The 23,493-nt window shown below is 44.0% G+C and overlaps 1 protein-coding gene across 2 annotated transcripts in view; it reads right to left on the minus strand.

Annotated features, from left to right (window-relative positions):
- Positions 1-367: 367 nt before the first annotated feature.
- The window catches only part of gpatch2 (G patch domain containing 2), a 37,142-nt gene continuing 14,016 nt past the window's right edge, over positions 368-23,493 (minus strand). For both annotated transcript variants that reach the window (XM_061257006.1, XM_061257015.1), the window contains exons 6-10: positions 22,992-23,059; positions 22,532-22,571; positions 22,068-22,153; positions 13,603-13,688; positions 368-6,341 (exon numbers count right to left, since the gene is read on the minus strand). In XM_061257006.1, coding sequence (XP_061112990.1) covers positions 6,175-6,341; positions 13,603-13,688; positions 22,068-22,153; positions 22,532-22,571; positions 22,992-23,059 — 447 coding nt within the window. In that variant the 3' untranslated portion in view covers positions 368-6,174. The remainder of the gene's footprint in view (positions 6,342-13,602; positions 13,689-22,067; positions 22,154-22,531; positions 22,572-22,991; positions 23,060-23,493) is intronic.

Here is a 23,493-nt window from a genome sequence, read left to right on the forward strand (position 1 = left end):
CGTATACCACCGCCACAAACAACAAGAATGTTCTGCGAGAATGAAGGAGTAATAGGACGATGGAAAGAATCCAAAGAGAACGTCGGTTACTCACCGGAAAGGACGGAAAAACACGGCTGTGGAAGGCTGCTGTATGCCGGCAACACAATACCCTGTGTGCTCACCCCAGACCTCGACAGCGGGACAGGAGACATCATTAGTCCGTGTGCGCGCTTCACCTGTCTATCTTAGTACCACGACACTTACCTTATTTGCCTCACAGAATAGCACCAGACACCACAGGGGCACGTCAGCATTCTGCTGTAGCCACAGTACCTACACAGCACAGGAATTCCCAGCACACGGACCACATAAACACAACCCCTCATTGCTTTTGTTGTTTTTTTTTGTTTTTTATTGGAATCATACATATTGTCAATCTTTTCCAGTTAATGGTAAGTCATAACATACAGTATACCAGTAAAATACACATAGAAAACAATTAACCTAAGAAGTAAACAACACAAACATAATTGGGTCCTCCTGAACACTTGCAGTTTTATAATTCAATGACAAAATAAAATAGAATAAATACAGTTGGACTACAAGTATGGTGGTATAGAACTAGAGCCTTTTAATCATGTCCAAAATGTTATCATTAGCATTAATATTTCCAATTTTGCAGACCTGGTGGATCTGGTCAAAATTCACAACTGTTAGAATACTATACGCCTGTCATTAAAACCAAGGACTCCATAAAGTTTGAGAGGTTAGATTGCGAGGGCAAGCCAAGCAGGAAAATCTCCACAGTATTCCAAACCAGACACCCTTCCTGAAAAGTAGCCGGTCCCCAACTTAAACCTTGCTGCTCGGGTGCAAGACGACCAGATAATTGCAAAGCTAATCTGCAAGTTTGTAACAAAGACAAGTGCAAGCCAGAATTAACCAAATGAAAGACTGAATGGTTATTGAGCACAAAAGATAGAGAAGATCAGTTAACCATTCCACTATTATCTGATAGGATAGTATTTATTCATATTGTTCTCCCTAAGATTACGAAGTGGCCATCTTCAGCTAGCTATACATGCAATCCACTGACTTGCAGTTGACAGAGATGTTGTTATATTTTAAGCTCAGAAGCATGTCTATATGCTCAGAATTATGAGCACTGGTACAAGACGAATAGGTAGTAAGTTAGCAACCACAAATCCATTCACTTGTAGTAATGGATGGAGTAAATTAGCATCTGGACTTGAGTCAAATATATGCAAACTCTAGGAGGAGATTAGCTTGCTTTTTTATCATTCTACAAATCAAATGATTAGTTGGACTAATTAATATATTTTTGAGGGCAGTAATTACTATTCACAAGTTTATCAAAATCAACAATAATATAACTCGAAATACCTGAAATGAGAGCTGTAGCTGGTATTCTCCGGTCTAGCAAGAAAAAAACAAACTCCATATAAATGTTAATGTTTAACTGAGATTATACAGCTTCTAAGGAGCTGGCCTCAAAATGTAATTCAATTTTGCAAGATTAGTTAGCTGCTGTGTTCTTGAGCCTGGCACTGTCAGATCATGTTTGCTTCCATTGGTAAAAATTAAACTGTCCACTTAAAAGAGAATGTATTGTGCTTAGGAATATTTTGGACACTTAAAAGAATGTTATTAATTGAAATATTAATATATTTTTATTTTGGAAATCAAAGCCTGATGTATTTCAATGGTGGCTGCTGTTGTTCTAAAAACTTACTGCACTAGAGTTTGGATTTTTCTGCTAAAAAGAATTCCTCTGTAAAAGATGGATGCCCATTCCAAATAATATAACATAATCAGGCCAGTCACTGTGCTACTGGATGTCCATTTGGTGCATAATATTTTCCAATAAACAAAGAAAAATGTTAGTCTGTTTCTGCAACTGCATAGTTAGCTGCCAAAGTATACACTAAAATCCAATGTCCAACAAAAAATAATCTATATACATACTTGGAAATGATTAACAGTAAATGAAAACCGTAATAGCCAATTGGATTTAAGCATCAAACATGAATGCATTCCCTTTTAGTCTTTGGTCATACAGTGCCTTCCTTGTGAAGAGACAGGGGAAAGTTTACCTAAGTAAACAGTAATGAAAAACATAGTAGGCGGGTAAAAACTATACTGTTCATAGAATCACAAAATAAACATATGAGCAAATAATCGTTAACGTCCCTAACATATCTACATATCTCATACTTCAAACGAATGCTCTACAGTTCTTGCATGAAGCTGTGTGAGAGGAGGTTTTAAGAAAGTCACATAAGGTCTGTAATTTGTCCAAGAGAACATGCAGTCCTTTTGATATTAACATGTATTTCACAGTATGACAAATAATTGTTGCAGTTGCATGTTATCTACATCCAGGAACCACAGAAAGCCATACTAAGTACTTCTGATATTACTCAACTCAAAATTCAGACTAATTCCATTCCTTATTTGGCTACTAATCTACTGCCGCTGAAGAAATCATGAAGTCACGATGGTATAATCATGCTTTCTTTTTTACCTTGTGATTATTTCACATTCAAGATGATGTACCTATTTTAAAGAAAGGGGATAAAACCGAAATATATGTGTAATACCTACACGTATATCATACTACATATTTAACACTGAATAATAAACAGAGCAGGCTCTCAATGCGGGGAACATTCCTCATTGGATCACTTGGAATGACGTAGTAGTTATGCATGCGTCCACAGCTAGGATTAACATACAGTTATAACAAGATTGTGCTAATTTCTCGCTCGTATGAAAAAGCTGCCTAAGAACCTTGACATCAACTGGAAAATGTCAGCGAGTGATAGTGTTCGTAACCCCTGACACAGTAGACCATGTACAGGAACTGATAGAGTTCTGGTAGTTTCTTACTAAAAGTAATAACGATGACACGGCTAGTTTATGTTAAATATTGGATGGATTCAATCTCTTAGCGGAAATATGCTGTATCCACATTACATGCAACATAGGCAGATCTGGGATATTACTATTTTAATAGGTCTATTTGCTTCCCCGACCCCGTAGAACAAGGCAAAAAAAAACCTCCCCAAAAGAATCTCAGCTGCCGTAAAATTTCTGAAGGAGTAATGAATTTACACTATAATACGTTAGCACCTTCATGTTAAGATTTACAGGGAATTCTGTTCTGAAAGTCTTTAAAAAAGAGCAATTACTTTAACATATATTTTGTAATACTTTATACGACTTCTTGTTTCATACACATAAAAGAAGAAACTGATTCAAAGAATGATTTCCTAATTCCTACATTATGGTGTCTTTTAAGATTGATACATGTTATTGATTCACTGACGTTGGTGATATAAATGTACTTCACAACAAGAAACACTGCAATAAATATACATTTCGAAATATAAAACTGCATGTGTCATTAGGGACTGAAACTAACTGGCATGGGCACGTTGACTATAATTATCTTCTATAGTAATGATGTCATACTTAATCTTAGCCTTGCCCTGTGAATATTCCACCCCCCATTCGCAACAAAAACGGTATGAGAAATGCTATGAATTTCAATATCGTACATTGACTCCGTTTACGAATTGATTAAAGAACTGTAGACCGAGCACCGGGGGGGGGGGGGGGTGGTCGCGTGGCGCTGAGCCGTGAATGAAAAGCTGAACTCTCCACGTGTTTGCATAGGCGTCTCTCGACCTCGCCTTGTTATCCGCTCAAAATGGCGCAATTAACACGAATAAATAATCGATGACACGGCCACCGGGAGCTGGGTCAGCTCGACTCGGGAAGGAGCGCCGGTGGTCGGCGGGGTCGGATTGGGCGCGAGGGCCGACTCCCCTCAAGTTCATGCAGAGTTTATGACTACATTATCTCCCCTGTCAGTGGGTCAGTGGAAGCCCCCTGCGATGGGGAGCCGGGGTGGGCATCACTCATTCACCCCCGTCCTAGGTGCCTTTGTCAGGCGATTGCTGCCGGAAAAAGGAAAACAGATCAATACATCTCCTCTGGGCCTGACAGGTAATCCTTACCGGGGATGAAATATGAGCAGTATCAGCCCGGTGGATTTCTTAACTGTAACAGGGTAATTGACTCAGTCCACGTGACCATCTCCAAGTTCCTGGCCATTGGAAATCCATTGTGGACAATATTCAGAGGGTGGGGGGGAAAGGGGTGGAGCCAGGGGTAATCAACATAGGGGCTGCTAATTACTAGTGTGGGGGACATCCGACCCCCCCCCCCCTCCTCCTCAGAGTTTACGACATGGACTTGTCCCTTGTCATCTGGGGGGGCAGCCTGTAGCCTAGAGGCTAAGGTACATGACTGGGACCCAGGAGATTGGTGGTTCAAGCCCCTTGAGCAATTGTCCACTGCTTAATCTAATCAACTGTAAGTCGCTTTGGATAAAAGCTTCAGCTAAATAACAAGTTATATCTTAAGAATGGCTGGATGGGATCTCTGAACCAAACTGGACACCACCATTAGTCCACCAACGTATGAGCCACATGAGCAATGCCTGTTTCCATTCACTTTATTAAGACCTGTCTTTTTCCAAGCAAGCGGAGAAGATGCTTGGTTTTCCAGTTGGCACATATTCAAGACCCCGCTGCTGTGGGGGTTTTCTGGGGGGGGGGGGGGGGGATGCCCTGACTCGCGGCTCGCCAACAGTCAAGTCCCGTGATCTAATCCTTCCGTGTAACGCATCCCGTTAGCCTTCATCTGCGGGAGTGTTAGCATGCTGGCCCGAACCAGGGGGACGAGTGCTGCTCTGTGTTCTCCAGCGCTGGGCAGTCCGGCACTGCAGGGAGGCACCACACGGCCTCACAGCCGGAACCGCTGTTCCCCGCGCCTCATCAAACGGCCAGGGATCCCTTTTAATTACCTCCGCTTTCATCGCCCCGCCGACGGGCGGCCGGCAGCTCCCGCACCTCTCCCAAGCCTCCTCGACCGCTCTCAAACGTGGTCTGCTGCACTCAGATACTCGCCACGGGTACATCTCCATAGTTTAAGGCCGTGAGTGAACTTTTGGCCAGATGGCATTAAAAAAATAACGACGTAAGTGACCGGCTCATCAGTCGAAAAAAAATACTGATTTGTCACAAATACTGCAGTGCTTCAGTTTCACGTTACTATGACTTGCTTCGACATGTCTCCAAATGCACAACTTACGCTACGATGTTGGTATAGAAGGACGTACTTTCCCTCGAATAGGCACAGACAATGAAAGAATACATCACATGCTAAATTCAGCAGCTCTCCCGTCATTTATGTAACATGCGCCAAGACAAAGTACAAATGAGGCTGGTAGGAGAGGAGAAGCATTTCTCCACTAAACCCCACACACATCAACAAACATTACTCACCACTTTAATGTCGGAAATTCATTTTTGAGGCTCGGCTGTTGCCAACTTTAATGTGGGGAAATTTGAATATAGAAGGTGCGCGCAGGAGAAAGGACTACCCCCGCAGGGACCAAAACACAGACTCCCTCTGTTGTGCAAATGAGGGCCTTTGTGGTGTGTGTAGATTTTCAAATCCATGCTAATAGAAGGCCTGTTCTTTGTAGGCCTCACTTTCGGAAGGTGCGTCTCTGAACCCAACCAGCAGGAGGTACGGGGGCTTTCTGATGCCCTCGTATCTATCTGTTACTGCGCTGCGGTACCTGTTGGTTTGACGCGGGGGGCTTTAAAGTACCACCCCCACCATCATTTTAGCGTCCCTGCAGGCAAATGCATAACAACTCAAATGGGGCATAATTGTTTGGGTGGGCAGAGGGGGCGGGGGGAGGGGGGGGCTTGAAGACCAGCACGGAGCCTCGGCGAGTCCTGTGTCGCTCGGCCGAGTCGGGGGTTACTTCGTTAGCGGCCCTGGAAACCTCCTCGCCGCTCGTGGAAATGACTGAGAGAGAAGTGATTAACAGGCTTGATTGCATTAACATTTTTTTTTTTTTTCATCCTCTAAGTGCCGCATCTGAGGGCTCCTTTCAGCACGGCACAGAAGAGCAGCAATTTGAGTGCCTACGAATGCTCCTTTTTTTCACTTAAAATCAGTTTAACAACTCGCCGTTATCAGATGTAATTTTGATCTCTCTCTCTCTCTCTCTCTCTCTCTCTCTCCCGAACCCACCCAGCTTAGCACCTCCCCAGTTTAGGGAGGGAGCCTTGGGGCATTGCCTCCCCCTCAGTCCTCCTCTTGCTCCCTCTGCATGCTGAAGAATGTTCCGGGTTTGATGAAGTCCTGCTTCTCTGAAGCCAAGGGGCCTCCTCCGGTGGACTCCATGGACCTGCTCTCGGTTCTGGAACCTTCCGCCGTCTCGCTCAGACTGTCCTCCTGGAAGGGGATGCAGGCTGAGGGAGGAAGAGAAACACAGGTCACGCCACCTGCTCCTCACCCTCACTCTCAGACAACATTATGACTCGTCCATCTTGCGCTCAATCCCTGATCTCACCCGCCATTTCAACCTCTGCATCACACCCGGCTTCCTCCCATTCACTTTACACTATAGCTTCATATCAAACATGGCTCTGCTTTCAAATGCTTTACACTTCAAGTGAGACAGCTGTAGGCTCATTGTGTGCTGCCATGCTCTGCTCTGGAACATTCCACGATTCATTTCCAGTGATATTACTCAAGGGAACCTCATAATGGCGCTATGGATATTTCCCATATCATAATTAGAATTTATATCAGACATTTTTTATCATATTCAGGGAACTTAACATTGGTTTTCTCATGCCTATTTGCTTAGAAATATACATTATTTTGTTGGCTATTAAGAGGTAACGCATGCAACTCCCTATTTCTGTAAAGAATGGATCTATTGTGTCACACACATCACATCAGAACAGGTCAAATCTATATACAGTATCTGAAGCAAACTCAGCCAGGTTAAGAAATTTAAAATTAAAATACATATACATTCTGATTTGTGTAAAATAACACTTCAAGACAATATTTGTACCATTATAGTACCTTTCAAAGATACCCATTGCCAGTCAACAACTGCAAAATTAGGGAATCAGCCAGGCTTGATCTATCGCATACATTTTGAAATCACGTAGTCACACTCTGGGTCATTATCTCAGGACTGTGGTAAAAAAAAAAAAATCATAGACTTTTGGTGCCAACCACTAGTCACCGATGAAGCAGGATTAGGCTATAAAGCAGTTACCAGAACCCATCAAGCCAGCCCGCTATTTCTTTCCACTTATTGTGCTTCAGTTTTTTGCAGTGGTAGCTGTTTGTGGACAGATTAAAAAGGCCCTCAAACTCTCGCCACTGCTCAATAAATTCCTCATCTTCTGCTACTGAACAGTATGTATTTTTAGCTTGACCCTCACACTTTCTCTTATTTATTTTTTCTTTCTTTCCCTGACTGCTTTTTTTCCTGGGATTCTACTAGGAAAACATCCCCGCTTAACAGAAAACCATTGATTATGTGACTGAATGGCTATTTTTCATTGGCTGTAGACAGTCACTCACAGGTGGGGAAAATACGAACATGAATTGGGAGAGAATGTCCAACTGGGTAAATACACCGGCCACAGTGCGTGATCCAAGGTGAGCCGTGGTTCATTGCCCCCAAAATTCATTGCAAACTGCCATGGTTAATTACAGGAGCTTAATAAGGCCATAAAGGGTATGATGTTTAATGTATAATGTGAGTACAAGTGTGCACAATTCACCACATGTGGTACCAGTGTTTAAAAATATGTAATATTTGGAGAGACTTCAACTGAAATAGCATTTTGGAGCATACTGAAGTATACCACTCCCCAGCCAAATTTCCACTTCTCTGTAACTCTGAAAATAATAGTTTCTACTTTTTTCCCCAATATCAAATAAGGTATTTATAGAAACAAAATATGCCTGGGGTCATTTGAAACCTTTGCGAATTTACGCACAGAATCGAGACAGGTCTTATAACTGAATTTCAACAGCCACCCAAGAGAAACAAAGAGGGCATATATTAAAAGAGACGAGATCATTTATTTTTAACGGCTACCACTCTATCAAGACGTCACAAAGTCAAAGTGAGTATTTTAATCACAGCCCACTCTGTCCAATACGGCACTTCATTCCTGCACCGGAACATCCATTAGCTTCAGAGGCAAGCTTCACAACTGTCAGCCCTTAATAAACAATCCCTGCAAGGCTGCGGGAGGGCCTGCGCAGGCTGCGCAGACGCAGGAGCACGAGGCCTGAGAACACAACGCGGAGGACCAAAACTGACACTGCAGCATTTGGCTGTCTCAAAGGATTAGGCATTACAGCACTCACTCAACAGTCCCTTTGCCACTTCCCATTATATCTCCCCGTGCTTCTTTCCAGATGAGTTGCCTTCAGAGCTGATCCGGCAGGGAGAATAATTGATTAATATTTCTTGAGGGAATGATGGTTAACCTTGGTTTCTGTTAAACCCAAACTCAATTACCTCGGGTGAATCACGGTCAAAGTTATGAAAACCAAGCCAATCTGCACATGATCACCGTGGCCGGCGTTCAAATCGACCAGGTCGCCCGGGTTAGAAGTGTGCATGTTCAAACCTCGATTGACTAAAAATTAAAATCTGTCTCTTTTTTTTTTGTGTCACGGTACAGTACAGTGAAATTATAAAAAGAAACTTCACCTCGAAGCCAAAGCGTGCTGATTCAATCATTTCAATCAAATGAGATTCAAATGGAAAAGCAACAGTTGGAAATGTGTCTTTATACCTTTTTAGTCTGCAGAATTTTCTCTTTATAGGTTAATTTCATGCCATTAGTACCTTCAGTACAATATAAAAATGTTAATGTGTTGCAGTATATTAGCACCTTGTACTGGAAATATTAGGGGATCATTTTAAGCGTTTTAGTACCCAAAAGACGGGTTATACTGGACACAAAAGCTGACACCAATTCTTTATCCATTGTTATTAGTAAGTAAAGAAATTATGGACAATGTTATAAGTGTTACGTATAACAAACATCACTGAAGCCAAGTAATGTATAATGGTTACAACAAGTGTATTAATAATAATGGTAATAACTGCATTATTTCTGAACTGTAAAATGCACATTTAGAGAAACAACCAGATTTGACAATATCTCGACTGTAATTTATGTGCTCCTGCATTTGTTTTGTGCAATAATGAACTGGAAAATGAAAACATCTTAACTGCACCAGCTCTCTAAAAAACAATCACTTCACCACTCCTTTTGGCAGCTCGCAGCCTCTGTTTCTTAATCAGCTAATTATACACTGGCAGTAATGGCTGGGCTGATTCGAGCGGTTAAATGAACACAACTGAAGAAGCGTTTAATAATTAGCTACCGCAAGCTGCCCTACTGCCAGCCCGAGAGAAGCACATCCATTAAAGCGGCGGAGCCTCCTGCTTCTCGCCACATGTTCAGCGCGACCTCGAATTCTCAGAGAAACACACCCCCTACCTAAAAATAAAAACACAGTTTGCATGAACGCTCATCTGGGTCCGTCTTTCGCGAAAGACGAGGGGACGCAGCGTACGGGGGAGGCGTGCTCCTCGTTGTGAGGAATAGCGCGCGCGAGGGGGGCACGCGTACATGGTCGAACGGCGCCGAAGGAGGGCCGGACGGCGACGGTCACGTGACACCACGGTTTTTAGATTCTCCCGCCTAAAGCGTCGGGAGGCTCCAAGGCCTCGGCCCCCCGTCCGGCGTCGTCGAAACTTTTTCCCCGCCGCGGCGGAGTTGTGGCGGCAGGAGAGGCGAGCGGCGGGTGGCGTGGAGGAGGTGGGTTCTGAAGGACGCAGGAGGCAAACGGGCGAGGGCGAAATAGTGCGGTGGGCTGCAATTCTGTCAGCAGAAGTGATGGCTGAGTGGTGGCGTTATTCGTCATGTGCTGCCATGTGGCCCTCGCTCTGGAGCGGGCATTAATGAGAGGGGGCCGGCCCGCCGGGGAGGAACACTCGGGCCCCAGACGCAGGTGATCTGTCAACGACCCGGCCCTCTCCTGCACGGAGAGGAGCGCAGGGGGGGTTAAAGGATGGCCCGTGCAGGAGGGCGGGGCCCCTCTCCATGGGAGCGTTCATGCCCCAAATAAAAACAGGAACTGCGAACTTGGTGGAGAACAGTGTCTGTGCCGGGTGTTCTTTTACTTCTGTGAACTACCCTGCTGAGAGTTCACCTGGACTGAACTATTTAAAACTCGGTCTGAGGCACAGAGTGGCCTATTCAGGACATCCATACGGAAGCAGGCTAGGCCTTTCGACGACACTAAATTACTATGTTCATCTTTTTCATCTGTTATAATTGAAGTGAACCAATTTCATACAATATAATATCAAAGAAAATACAAATTATTGCACATGTTACGTATTAAAATGATTTGTTGCACATTTTAAGGAACATAACAATGCCATGTTACAAATTTTTAAACAAATGTGTTAAAAATATTATTATCATTAACTAGCTTCGATACCAGTCACTACCTCCAACTAGCTGATAATAATGTCAAAATAGTTATTTTATTTAGTCCTGAATAAAACAAAAATGTAATGGTAGGTCCCGTATACCGTTAACCGCTAAATCAAATCAAAAGTATTAAGATGGACTTATAGTGAGGCTCATTTAGCTTAACTTTATTTTGGAACTCTGAGCATTTTCTGTCTGAGAGGGGTTAAGGATGGGCGGTGACAAATTGCACAGGCAACTTAGATCAGAAGGGGGGAGAGGGCTCCCATTAAAACAGACTTCTGGGTGGGTCGATGCTCCACAGTCAACTGCAGCACCACAGCTGGTAGGTGCTAATGATGTGCAGCTGGAAGGCTAAAGCACAGCTGGGTACAATTCCAGCACTGCCCTGAGGAGCCCTGGGGGACGCTACCCGCTACAGCCCACCTTCACTCCTTATCACAGGGTGTAAAACCGGCCCTTGAGCCAGTCACACACACTGTACGCAAGCACTGCCTCTTACTTCCCCTGGCATCGCACAGACACACACAGGTATTAACCGAGTCACTGACTTGCACACACTCAGGCACAAACATGAAGATATGGGCTTGTACACCTACACACAAAGAGTACCGACAACAGCTCTTACCACCAAGCTCAGAACCAGCACTCAATTATTCAAATTCAAATTCAAATTGAACGTAAACACATTCAAATAAACGTCTTTGTACACGGTAAGCACGTGTATTGCAGCAAAATATTCACTACCAACCCTAAGGAACTCAGGGAGCACAAGACCACTAACTACAAATAAGTATTGGTACAAATAAATTGTAAATCCTATGGGGAAAAAAAAAAGAAAATAGTGCATCCCCGTGCTCTCTGAATATTGCCAAGACAAGGCAGGGAACTGTGTAGCAACAAACTCAAGATTTATACAGAGCCCCAGCAGCCACAGAAACTGACATTGGATGACATCCTCTACATGATAAATCACTCCAGACAAGGCGCTCCCGACTCCCGAAGCAGGAAAAAAAAAAAACACACCCCGGCACAGACAGAGAGAGAAAAACAGAGTGAAAATAAACTTGGACATTTTTCTTTTTCGAAGGGAGGGTGATGCAAGACCACAGATTCATTACACGCTATTTAACATTAAATAGGCCAAGCGTAGTATTATTGGCAGGGGGGTTAGGCTAACAAAATCAAAGTGAAAAATAGAAATTTGCGATTGCGATTCCCCGGAGACCGGAGAGTTCTACGGGGGCAGGTGGTAGGAAGGGCCACCCTGCTCCTGGCTCCCCGTCACCGGCGTGCGGGGGGGGGGGTGTGTGTGTGTGTGTGGGGGAGGGAGGGGTGCTGAGGGGCCACGGGTGGATCTTTTTTTAGTTTTATGGGAACCGGCATGGCGCGGAGAGGTGAAGGACGGAGTTACGGGCCGCTCCATCACTCAGTACAATAAATGAATGCGATCTGTATCCCAGTAAAACATAGGCTGTTTTTAAATTCCACCTCTTTTATCCAAATGAATGATGGACCCCAGTACAGTGCACTGCGCGGTGATATTAATATACATCAGAGGCCAGCGCCCCGCACTAAATCAGGAAACCACCAGCATTTGTTATTTAAATGACAAACAGCGGCCGCAGGAGCGGCGCAGGGAGAGGGGACTTTTAGCAATGAGGTGGACAAACCAATTCAGATTTCAATCCCGCAAAGACGCGGGGAGAGGAGCCATCAGGCTAATGAAAAACGGCAGCCACGCCAGCCCAAACGGGAACAGGGAACCGCCTCGCCGTGCCACCTCCAATACAGGCCCTTTCCCGTCACGCCCCCCATCAGCCGTCCCGCGCCCCCCGGACCCTGCCTCGCACCCCAATTCATCTGCGGCCGAGAACTCGCAAATATTCAGGACGGGCTAAGTTAGCGGCGAGTCGCGCTATACAGCGAACCTCTGTGCAGTTTTCGTTGTGTGTTCTGTACTGATTCAAGAAAAACAATTGTAATTTTGGTAGAATTTTGGTATGCGTATTTTAGGACAGTGGTCCTCACTCCTGGTCCTGGAGAGGCGCAGGGTGTGCTGGTTTTTGTTTTCACCTTAATATCAGCAAACCAATTCAGACCCAAGGAACTAATTGAGTTGTGTTAATTGATCGATTAAAGCAGTTAATTACACAGTTAGCAACAAAAGCCAGCACACCCTGCGGCTCTCCAGAACCAGGAGTGAGGACCACTGTTTTAGGGTCTAACTGCGAGGGTCTCCAAGCTGCTTGTAAAACAATTTCCCACGAGCCATGTTTTTGCATAATTATCGGATGACGTTGCTAAATGTTATCACAGAGAGCTGACCACAGGAGGTGGAGGGGGAATTGGGCTCTGGGGGCAGGGTTTAAAATTGCTTTTGCAAATGTTTTGTGGTCGTTTTAGATACTAAAACCAAAAAGAGAACACTGATGTATGGGGGCCTTTAACTTTTTTTTTAAAGTGAGAAATACACAAACGTATGTAAATCAGTCTTGAGGAACGTGATGGATCACAAGCCGCTTAATGAACTGACCCAACGTGCGCTCGCGATGACTGATTGCAAACAATCAAAATACATCACGGTTTTCTCATATGAACAGAGGTAGTTTGTTGGAGTAGTTGTGTACACACATTGGCCCTAAGGAGTTTGGGTGCCTGGTGAAAACTGGTCTCGCTGAAAGCTGCATGAATATGCAGATGAGGAGCAGATAGAGGCAGTTTCTTTCCACAAGAGCACCAATGCTGGGACACAAACACACTCAAAACCCAAAGGAGCACAAACGCGCATTCACACGAGTGTCTGAGCGCTTGTTAAAACGGACGGTCTGCAACAGACACTGTACAAGCCTCAACAGTGCTTGGTTGATTTTGCTGTAGAACATGCTTGGGAAATGTATTATTTATTTAAAAACAAATTTTACAAAAAAGACAAAAGCAAATGCAATATATACATTTTGTTCTTCCATCATGTTAATGTGTCAATGTGTAATGCTTCACTGTATTTCATATTTTGGCATTTTATTCAATGGCACCTCTTGAAGGACGGAGCTAGTGGTCTCCTACACCCGGTACAGGGAAGGAAGGAAAGCTACAGCTAATGAAATGTTCATGTTGTATCGGGTAGCAACATGCCTTGTGCACCTTCCAGCAGGAAGACAGTGAATGAGAACAGTACCTCCTGCTGTGCTGGGAACGGCCGTGGTCTTCCTTCTTCTCTTAATGTCACCTGTGCACAGCAATCCCAGATGAACGCTCGTCTGTCTGCGTAGGCAAAAGAAACACATTTATTAATAATGAATTATACTATTATACATTTTCAATATGTTGTTGTAGTAGTAGTAGTAGTAGTAGTATACAGTGTATTAAATATAGCATACAAGAAAAAATATTGTGGGTCAGATTATAGAAATCATACCAATGACTCAAGAGTCTCAAGCCAATTTAGGGAGTATCTGAGAGGAGCGCTGGTGAAAGGGTCATACCAAATAGCTTCATGTGGTGTTCACAAATTGGACAGTAGACGGCAGGACAAAACTGGATATCATTGTTTTCAACGAGACAATGACGGCAAGACGGCAAAGTCAACGACGGGAGGACGAATTTGCCGTCGGGAATAAAAATGATTTTTATTTTTACCGTTCACCGCAGTAAGGTCAAAAGGCGGTGGAACGGAAGCGGTAGGCATCTCAAAATGGACGAGTAGTAGAGAATGAAGGAAGGGACTTCATTTGGAATCAGGAAATTTAAAATAAATTTGTTTACTTCACTAATTAAGTAAGCTGTAGCGAAGCTACTGATAAGCAAGGGAATTAACTGACATTGTGATATCGCATCAGTCAAAACAACTTTTCTTATTTTCTAAATGATAAAATAATGGCTGGATCGAGCTCACTATCAGCTAGCGATCTAGCTATAGAGCCAGCTGCTAGAAAGAAAAAATATTGCTAGCTAGCTAACAAAGCAGCCAGCTTCAACTGTCAGTTCCATTGAGCTGTAATATTGACGGAATATTACAGTTCAATAGTCAGGTAAAAAAAAAAACTAGGACTAGTAGGTTAAACCAATCGGAGCTCTTCCACGAGCCCGTGGTATTCACTGCTGTTTCCTCAGGGACTTCAATGTCAGGTGTACCCAAATCGAGCAAGTCTTCCGAGTCTTTTCGAGTCTTACGGAAATTTCTGCACCCGCCAAGTGCGTCCTTGCCTCAGTGCCGTCTGTCGTCTGCCGCCTTGCAGACTACCGTCCGCTGTGTGAACGCCACATTACTTTAGATTCTCTAAAACTGGCCAGCATCAGAAGACCTTAACTGCCGTGAGGGTACATACAGACACAGCAGGTCAGACAGACGGGAGAGAGAGGGGCTTTGTAGGCGAGGCACAGCACTTTGTAGTCAATCACAGATAACCGACGCAGCTACGATACGTTGCTTGGATTGTGGACGGGTAAGGGTTCAGGCTACAAGTTCTGAACCATTTGAAGTTTATTCAGAGGTTGTGAACACAAAGGAGGGCACTGGAAAGGCCTAATCGGGCAGTTACAGTATAAACGCATGAGTCAGCCACTCGGCATCAGAGAGAGAGAGAGAGAGAGCGAGGGGAGCCCTGGCATGGAGATGTCTCTCAAACGGAAAAAATCCCACAGAATTCAGTCACACATCACAATGCGCGACCTTCAAAAGCATCCATGGCGTCTTTGTGTCCCCCCATCCTATTGAAAAAGGACAACAGAACAGAAAAGCCGGACGTATTCGCCACCTTAAAGAGGGCTCTGCGATGGCGAAACCTCCAGGGAACAGGACAGCAATATCCCAGCGCTGACACGGGAGGGGTTAGAGAAATCTCCCGGTGTTTAATGGTGAGGACCGGCTGGGTGGCGCTGATGGAGTTTTCCTCACGTTTAACAGAAATATCAGGAGGGGTGAAAGGAGGTGTGGGGGGATCGTGCATCTCTGTCGCTGCTGGGCGCAGATGTACAAATTACCTTTGCCGCTGACCCCCGGGGTCGTGTGTCAGGAGCCCAGATTGAGGGAGGGGCCCCAACGCAGCCCTGATTGCTGTGATGTAAAGTTAAGGTCAAGGTTCTCTACGTGGCTGGGGGGAGGGACTGACAGTGGTAAGAGTAGGCAGCTTTCCAGATGGGTTGACGGTGTGTGCGTGTGTGCGTGTGCGTGTGTGTGTGTGTGTGTGTGTGTGTGTGTGTGTGTGTGTACACATATGTAATATGCTCACTGTTAGTTACAGGCTCTTCCTGTAAGGAACTGAAAATGGGCTTTATCAATTTGTGAACAGTGCTATTGAGAACAGTACATTTTCCACTTGTCAGAAATCAGGAGATTTTCTTTCAAACATGAACTACATTTCATGTTACTGAAAAAACACATAATATATGTTTTGTTGAAAAGAATATGCGTAGGCGCTGCAAAATTAATATTGTAAAAAGCCAAACACTTGAAAATCTCGACAAAAACATGCACTTCGACATGGGTCATCTTAGGCTGAGATATAAACCTCACGCCGTGTGCAGAGATAGGGCCCGTGTCTTTTAACAGGCTGCGTTTTCTGTGACCTCAAAACCCGTAAATCAGACAACGTGGGAGGATGTAGTCGAGAGGGGGAGGGGAGGCCTTTGAGTGAAGTCTCTATGTTGTATAATCAATAGGTATAAAAATAAATGGCTTGACCGTTATTCTCTCCCTGCTACCCCTCTCTAATAAAATCCCAGTAATGCATATTTCATTTACTTTTATACTTATTGATTACCTGTACTCCAGTTAGTAAATCACGCGCCTATCGATCCCTCAATCGTACCTCTGTCGGACAGCACATAACCAGCCATTTGCGCTGCTGATAAAGAGCTCAGACATTGAACTCCCCACAGTAAATCTTCACAAACTAACTTTTTAATTCCAAAATCGATGGCCGTTTAAACACCACATTATTTCACCAAGCGCGTCCGCAGGATTAAAAGTAATACCCTGATGCGCCGGCACTTAATGCACAGGGTTCCATCCCTGTTTCCTCCCTCATTAGACTGCTGACACCCCAGAGGCCCCCGTGGACCCCGCAGCCCTCACCGAGGAACCTGCCGGAGCGTCGCTCCATTTGGGGGCCATACCCGACCCCCAGGTAGCCATCAACCAACCGGTCTCAGTTTAGGGGTGAGAAGCAATCTGCATTCGGGTAGCCGTCAACCATTTTAATTTTAAACAGGACCCGGGTAAGGCTTAGATCAACCTGCTGAGAGAGACCTTGCACCACCAGTCTCAGTTTGGGGGTGAGAATCAGTCTGCATTCGGGGCCATAACCGAACCCCCAGGTAGCCATTTTAATTTTAAACAGGACCCAGGTAAGACTTAGACCAACTTACTGAGAAAGGCCTTGCACCACCGGTCGGTCTCAGTTTGGGGGTGAGAAGCAGTCTGCATCCGGGGCCATACCTGATTTCCCAGGTAGCCATTTTAATTTTAAACAGGACCCAGGTAAGGCTTAGACCAATCTGCTGAGAGAGACCTTGCAACACCGTTCTCAGTTTGGGGGTAAGAAGCAGTCCCCTGCCCCCTTCTCCAACAATGTCAGGTCTGGAGCCTGTGATTGGTAGTGACTGTCGCTGTTATTTTTTTCTGCAATTCCATTTCAGTAAATTTGCTCTCCCCAGATTCACCGACAGCCCCCCGCAGAGTCGGCTGCAAATGATAAGGCTGGGTATGTGTGATGGGAACTGATCAAGGACCCCTGTACTTTCCCTGGCTGGGTTCCACGGTGGTCCCCACTCTGTAACCTGCAATATACTCCCGGCTGTCCATGGGGTATATGCTGCACATCCCATCGCCGGGAACTGCCGACCCTGCACGGGTCTGCCTCCCAGGAAAGACAGCGACAGCAGTTAGCCGCCGTGTGTAATGGGAGATGGAGGGGGGGGGCAGTTGAGGGGGCAATTCAGTGTAACCCCTTCTGCAATCAGCCATCTACTAAGAGGCATCAATTATGCAAAAATGAAAGTGCTTCCCATAATTCCCCATAAGAATGTATACATTAGCAAAGAAATAATAAATCTTTGGAGTAATTTCTTGACGATTAAATTCTAGGACGTGAAAAAATTCGCTTTCGATTTGTATAACATTAAGGATACACTAGATACCGAAAAGGCCTTGTTCAAAAATGGAATTATCCCACATTACCATCCTTTGACATAACAATGATTTGGTTTATTGATGTGTAACATTCAAAGTACTATCATATTAGATGTAGTTGTGTTTCTGCCTAAAATGAATAAAGATATGCCGGAATGACAATTTACATTCATTTGTTTCATTACTGATGACAATCAGTATAAAATATGAGTCAGACAAAGCATTCTCAATATACTTTGATGAAGTTGGAATCATTACGGGGGTGCTGATAAGTCAAATTTAGTGTTGTAATATGACTTTTACCCTAATTTTAGTCAAGGACATGGCCTAATCTTTAGTTTTTCACAGAGGGGATAATTAACATGGAATCTCTTAAAAACAAAAGATTTCCTTCTACGCTGGGTAGCCAGACTTCCTTCTGTTTCCATTCCTGAAGCGGTGGCAGACTTCTGCAAAATTAACTAAAATACTGTTAATTATTCAAGGTGAAGCCCCTGCAACAAGTGGGACCTTTAAATAGCTTTTTACCAAAACTTCCAACAGCCAGTTGAAAGAATAAAACCTGGTTTAACAGCCCTGAGAGGCAATATCACCCGCACGATTGCGCTTTCGCCACCTATTCCTTCTCAACAGGACCCTTGTGTGGAATCTGACAAAGTAACTAAGATAAATGTGGACAACTGTCTGAGACAAGACTATTGCTTCATTAAGCAAACTCCATACAACATAACTGGCAACGCTTGCAGGGCACCGAGAAAAGCACCCTCAAAGTCCCTCAGGTGCAGACAGAAGCGCCGGTGACACAGGGTCACTTGTAATTCTGCCGCCCGCACCCAAAAGCAGATATATCAATTAAAAATAATAAATCAAAAAGAGAGAGAAACGCGCCGGTTACCAAATCGCCATCTATTTTCATTAGGGTACAGGGCACTTCGCCTGCGAGCGGGATTTCAAGATGAATAGAGGTATTCAAATGAATCAGAAAGGATTAGGGTCCGCGGGGAGCTCAATCAATGGTGGCAAATCAATAATCAATAGGCCACTCACACCAATATACTAACTGCTGACACCCAGATCTCACAATTAAAATGAAAACTGGGAGAGGAGTGGCGTAAGACTATGATTTATCTTGCGGCACAAATGTCATTTAGAAATAAATAAGTCAATAGAAAAACTTGAGTGTGGCAGGATCAGAAGAGAGCCAGTTATGCATTTTAACGTCTCAACTATCCCCGAGCATTAGACTCAAAGCCCAGAGAACGTTCTCCTTATTCACATGGCGTCACACAGATAAATAACATGTAACCCCCACGCCGCCTCCACCACTTAACACCAAAGCTTTGATTGTTTCCATCACCTTCCACAAAACAGCCCCAGGCACTTTTTATTTATTTACGTTCAACCTCCACAAGCCGGGAGAACGGCATTTGTTTTGTTTTCCTTTTTGAGCAGAGCATAGTTTTGAAGGGTAATTTGATTTTTTTTTTTAAACACATCAAAATGTCAAAATTCACAAAAGAGAGGCAAATGCGCTGAATTAATTTGTTTTGTGTACAATGATTGCTGCTAATTTGATCTCTTATGATGCCGATTTTATCTTTTTAGATTGAAAATTACTATGCCATGTCAACAAGTCCAAATTGATTGCTGGGAATGTGTGAATAACAATCCTCTTGACTGTCAATGTGTGCACGCTCATATGCATGTGTGTAAATACTGTGGGTACATGCAGTAGGTACCACTGTCTTTGAAACTGTGTGTGTGTGCGAGCGTGTGTGTGTGTGTGTGTGTGTGTGTGTGTGTGTGTGTGTTTGAGATGCCTGAAAACTTGTATATGTATTTGTACACATTACAATGTGTATATGTATTCGTTAATAGCCAACATAACAATGTATTTGTACACATTACAAATACTTGTATATGTATTTGTACATATTACATATTACATATGTGTGCATGTGTCAGTGTACATGTCACTGAAATGTACAATCTGTGTGTATGTGTTTGTTGGTGTGTGTGTGTGTTTTTGTGCGTTTCAGATACCTGAAAACCTGTATATGTATTTGTACAAATTACTGTCATGCACAGTCTGTGTGGATGTGTCAGTGTACACGTCTCTGAAATGTACAATCTGTGTGCATGTGTGTACACACAACTCAGCACCAAACGCACTCCATTCGAGCCAGTGCCTGTGTCCATGCATCACTGTCACACACTTTGAATGTACATTAATGTGCGTGACACTGTCTCTCTCTCCGTCTCTCTCTCTCTCTCGCTCTCATATACACACACGCTGTGTGTATGTGTATGTCACTGTCATGCATTGTGTGTGTGTGCCTGTGTGTGTGTGTATGTGTGTGCAGAGGGAGCATTAGTGGCAGTTAAAGGCCTGGGGCAGAAGGAGAAAGGCCGGCACGATGGAGTATGGATTTGTGCAGCTCTGGGAGATAAATTCAGCTCGTGCTTCCAATGGGACACATCAGAAGCACCGGTCGTCAATCCCCCCCACCCCCCCCCCAACCACCCCCACCCTCCCTTCATTTGGGAGTATGATTTATACTTTTTGATGTAAAGGGTCTTGAATTCCTCTATAAAGGAATTAAGAGGGTTCCCCTGAGCCCTGCATTTAAATGAGACCATGGCAAGGATATGAGACCCTGTTAATAGATATAAATTAGCATTCACAATGCTTCAAATTTAAATCTGAAGGAACCTTTCAGGTGGAGAAGAAAGGGCCGTTTAAAAAAAGACGGCTCTAAGAAGTTTGGTCTTTTAGTTTCTGTTGTGTTTTTTTCGCCCCTCATCAAGGAAAGGAGGGAAGGAGGAGGCTTTCTGAAATAACCCAGGAGAGCCGGAAATTAAATTACGGATGTACCATAAATATGTTCTGTGGGCACGGCGTAATGAAGTTGGAACGCACCGAGGTGCCATTCACATCGCACAGTGGCTGACAGGGATGCTTGCTATGCCTTTGACAAAAGGGGTACTGGCCAACTGCCAACTTTTCAATGGGAGGGAGAGCTCAACATTTACAGAAAAAAAGAGAGAAATAATTAAAATTCACAAACGATAACGAAAACACGAACACATATAACGGTGAAGGGGGGGAGCAAACAATTCCATTTTCATTAACTGTAAGATTCAAACAAGATATCATTGCGGTCTAACGAGTCACGACATCTGACAGTTTGATACAAGGTCGGTACCTCATGGTGTGGAAGAGCTACTGTGTGCGTGTGTGTGTGTGTGTGTGTGTGTGTGTGTTGCGCACTCAGAGGGCAGTGTTGGAGACTGAGCAGGTATCCCAGCGACACCTTTTTGCTCTCCTCCCGACTGTGACACCACCTCTCTCTTAGATTCAAAATGGAGCTGATGGAGGAGATCCAGTCCAGCTCCACACTCCCGGACTACACATGGGGTTCGGGGAGATTTTCACATCATGGGTATATGCTATGCAGGGGAACGGGGAGACAACTTTCAATTCGCTTCTGCTGAAGGGACTAGGGACCGTCTTTCAGCATGCTGTTGAAAACCTTTTTGAATGACACATCGTTTGGAGGACAGCAACCCGAACACCACCAGCGGCCAGATGAGTAGGTTTTACAATGAGCTCTCATGTCAATATATTGAGCTTCAATAGCAAGACAAATGAAGTTGAGACAAGCTTTGATTAGCGCAGTCACTGTATGCTGCAGTACACTGTAGACTTCTTATGAATGAGAACACCACAAAAATGCACAAGCATAAATGAAAACACCACAAAATAATAGTGTATATAATATATAAAAACTGGAAAACAGGGACTTAATAATAGACAAAAAGCAGTTTTTGGTATTCATAAGAATTTATACTACAGTTTGAGATTGAAGTTTGGAAGCATACATCTTTTCTATTTAAAACGGAATATATTTTGTGCAATAGTTGTAGTTATTTGTGTCCTGACAAAATGTACTTTGTTACATTTCGCACTAATTCAGTCCCAAAAAGATCTGACATTAATCAAACACATTATTTGCTCAATAGATTTCAGGGGATATACCCTGCTCAAGGAAGCATCAGTAGTAACCCAACCTACGATGTTACACTGTAAAGTTCTGGCTGTGAGCTCGGTTCCCTAGCAACCTAACCCTAGCCATAAGCACAGCAGGCCAGGTCAGACAGGCAAAGTGGACTGGAGCAAGTGTTGACAAATGCAAACGGTTCTGTGGAATATCAACAAAGGAAATGTTGAGTGCTGTCCTTTTTTTTCTGAGGGAAACTGAGGAGGCCGGTGGCCAGACGCATGACCTCAACTCCTCCTGAAGGACGCCTCCCCATACAAACAATTTCCAAATGTCCTTTGCATGATGTTCTGGAGGAGTCACGTGACGCAGGCAATTGAATCGGCGACACAGGGGAGCCTAGAATGTTCCATACGAATGGCAGAGGCCACGGAAGGTGCGCGCACGTGTGTGCGTGTGTGTGTGTGTGTGTGTGCGTCTGAGTGGAGAACTGCAGCGCCGTACACGTACCTGTTTTTGCAGATTGAGGAGGAGCACCTTCTGTGGGAGCTGTCGCACACCATGTCCATCGGGTAGAGCGGAGCCAGGGGGTTAAACTGGAAGACACAGACAGAGGTCAAAGCAAAGCTAGACCACTTCTTATAAAATCTGACCACTCATGACCTAACCCAGAACCAGCCTTCAAAAAAAGCTTGGATACAGGAAAATGGTAAGAGGTTCCTAATTCAATATATAAAATTAAAAAAACACACTTTCTTTGGTTCATATTTGGCACATATCGGAAATTGAAAGGGCCCAGTCAAAATGGGTTTGATTTCATACAGAACAAGATGTTTAGGTCAGCAATTTGACCATTACAAAAGCTAAACATGGCTGGATGGATATTGCTTTGTGTAGAAACACGCAATCTCATAGACAGTACTCAAAACCCAAAGCTATAGCTGCATATTCTTCAGCGGTCAACTGTATCTTACCTGATTCCAGTCTCGCTTCCCAATTGAAGGCAGCCAAAAACTGAAAATCAACAAAATAAATTCCATCAGCCACAGAAACCTTAATGAATGCTCAGGCTCATTTGAGCTCATTCATCTACTGATATCTGAATGGTGTTTGCCATACACATGGCAAATGAAGCTAAACAATAAATGAAGGACGGCCTATTTTTCTTTTCAGGACTATATTACATTATTGCCATTTGGCAGACGCTCTTATCCAGAGTGATGTACAATAAAGTACAAAGTGCATACCCATAACCAGGGACAAGTGCTCTGAAAAACCCAAGAGGGAAGTACAATTTCAAGTGCTAACAGTACAACAAAGATAAGGACTAGGGCCTATTTGATTAATGAATATACAGTGAGGTAACACTGTCCCATCTAGTTAAAATGGACACAGCACAATGAGAGAGGGAGGGTGGTGAACAGTAGCGCTTACTCTTTCTGGTAGGGGTCCTGGGAGAAATGCTTCATCCTCTCCACAGACATGGCTGCCATGCTACTGTCCTAAAAAAAACAATGGACTTCAATGGACAATCGATATCGCGGAACAGTTTTCAGAGACGATCACTGCACGTCGGCATGCTTCACAATCTGTGAAAACGGTTGGAAATCTATGAAGTTCATTCTCATTTACAGTTGACCGGTTTCCCCAGAGAAAGGCCACGCCAAATTGATATCAATGAAGGTACATCTTTTTACTCTCAAATGTAATATTTTAAAGGAGAGCGAACAGTCCATCTGGAACCAAAACCCAAGCAGGGGGGATTTGTAGGTTTGTAGGTTTGAGTCTTGCCCCATGGACTGCAGCACACTCCCATCTGACACGCTGTGACTTTTGGTGGCAGCTAAATGCTAAATTTACTGAAAGTAAGCAGTAGAGACAGTAAACATTTTGTTTTCCATTTCAATGCACTCTTATGCAGTGTGTGGCATACTTC

The sequence above is a fragment of the Conger conger genome, chromosome 1, assembly GCF_963514075.1.
Source record: "Conger conger chromosome 1, fConCon1.1, whole genome shotgun sequence".
In the NCBI taxonomy this organism is placed as follows: Eukaryota; Metazoa; Chordata; class Actinopteri; order Anguilliformes; family Congridae; genus Conger; species Conger conger.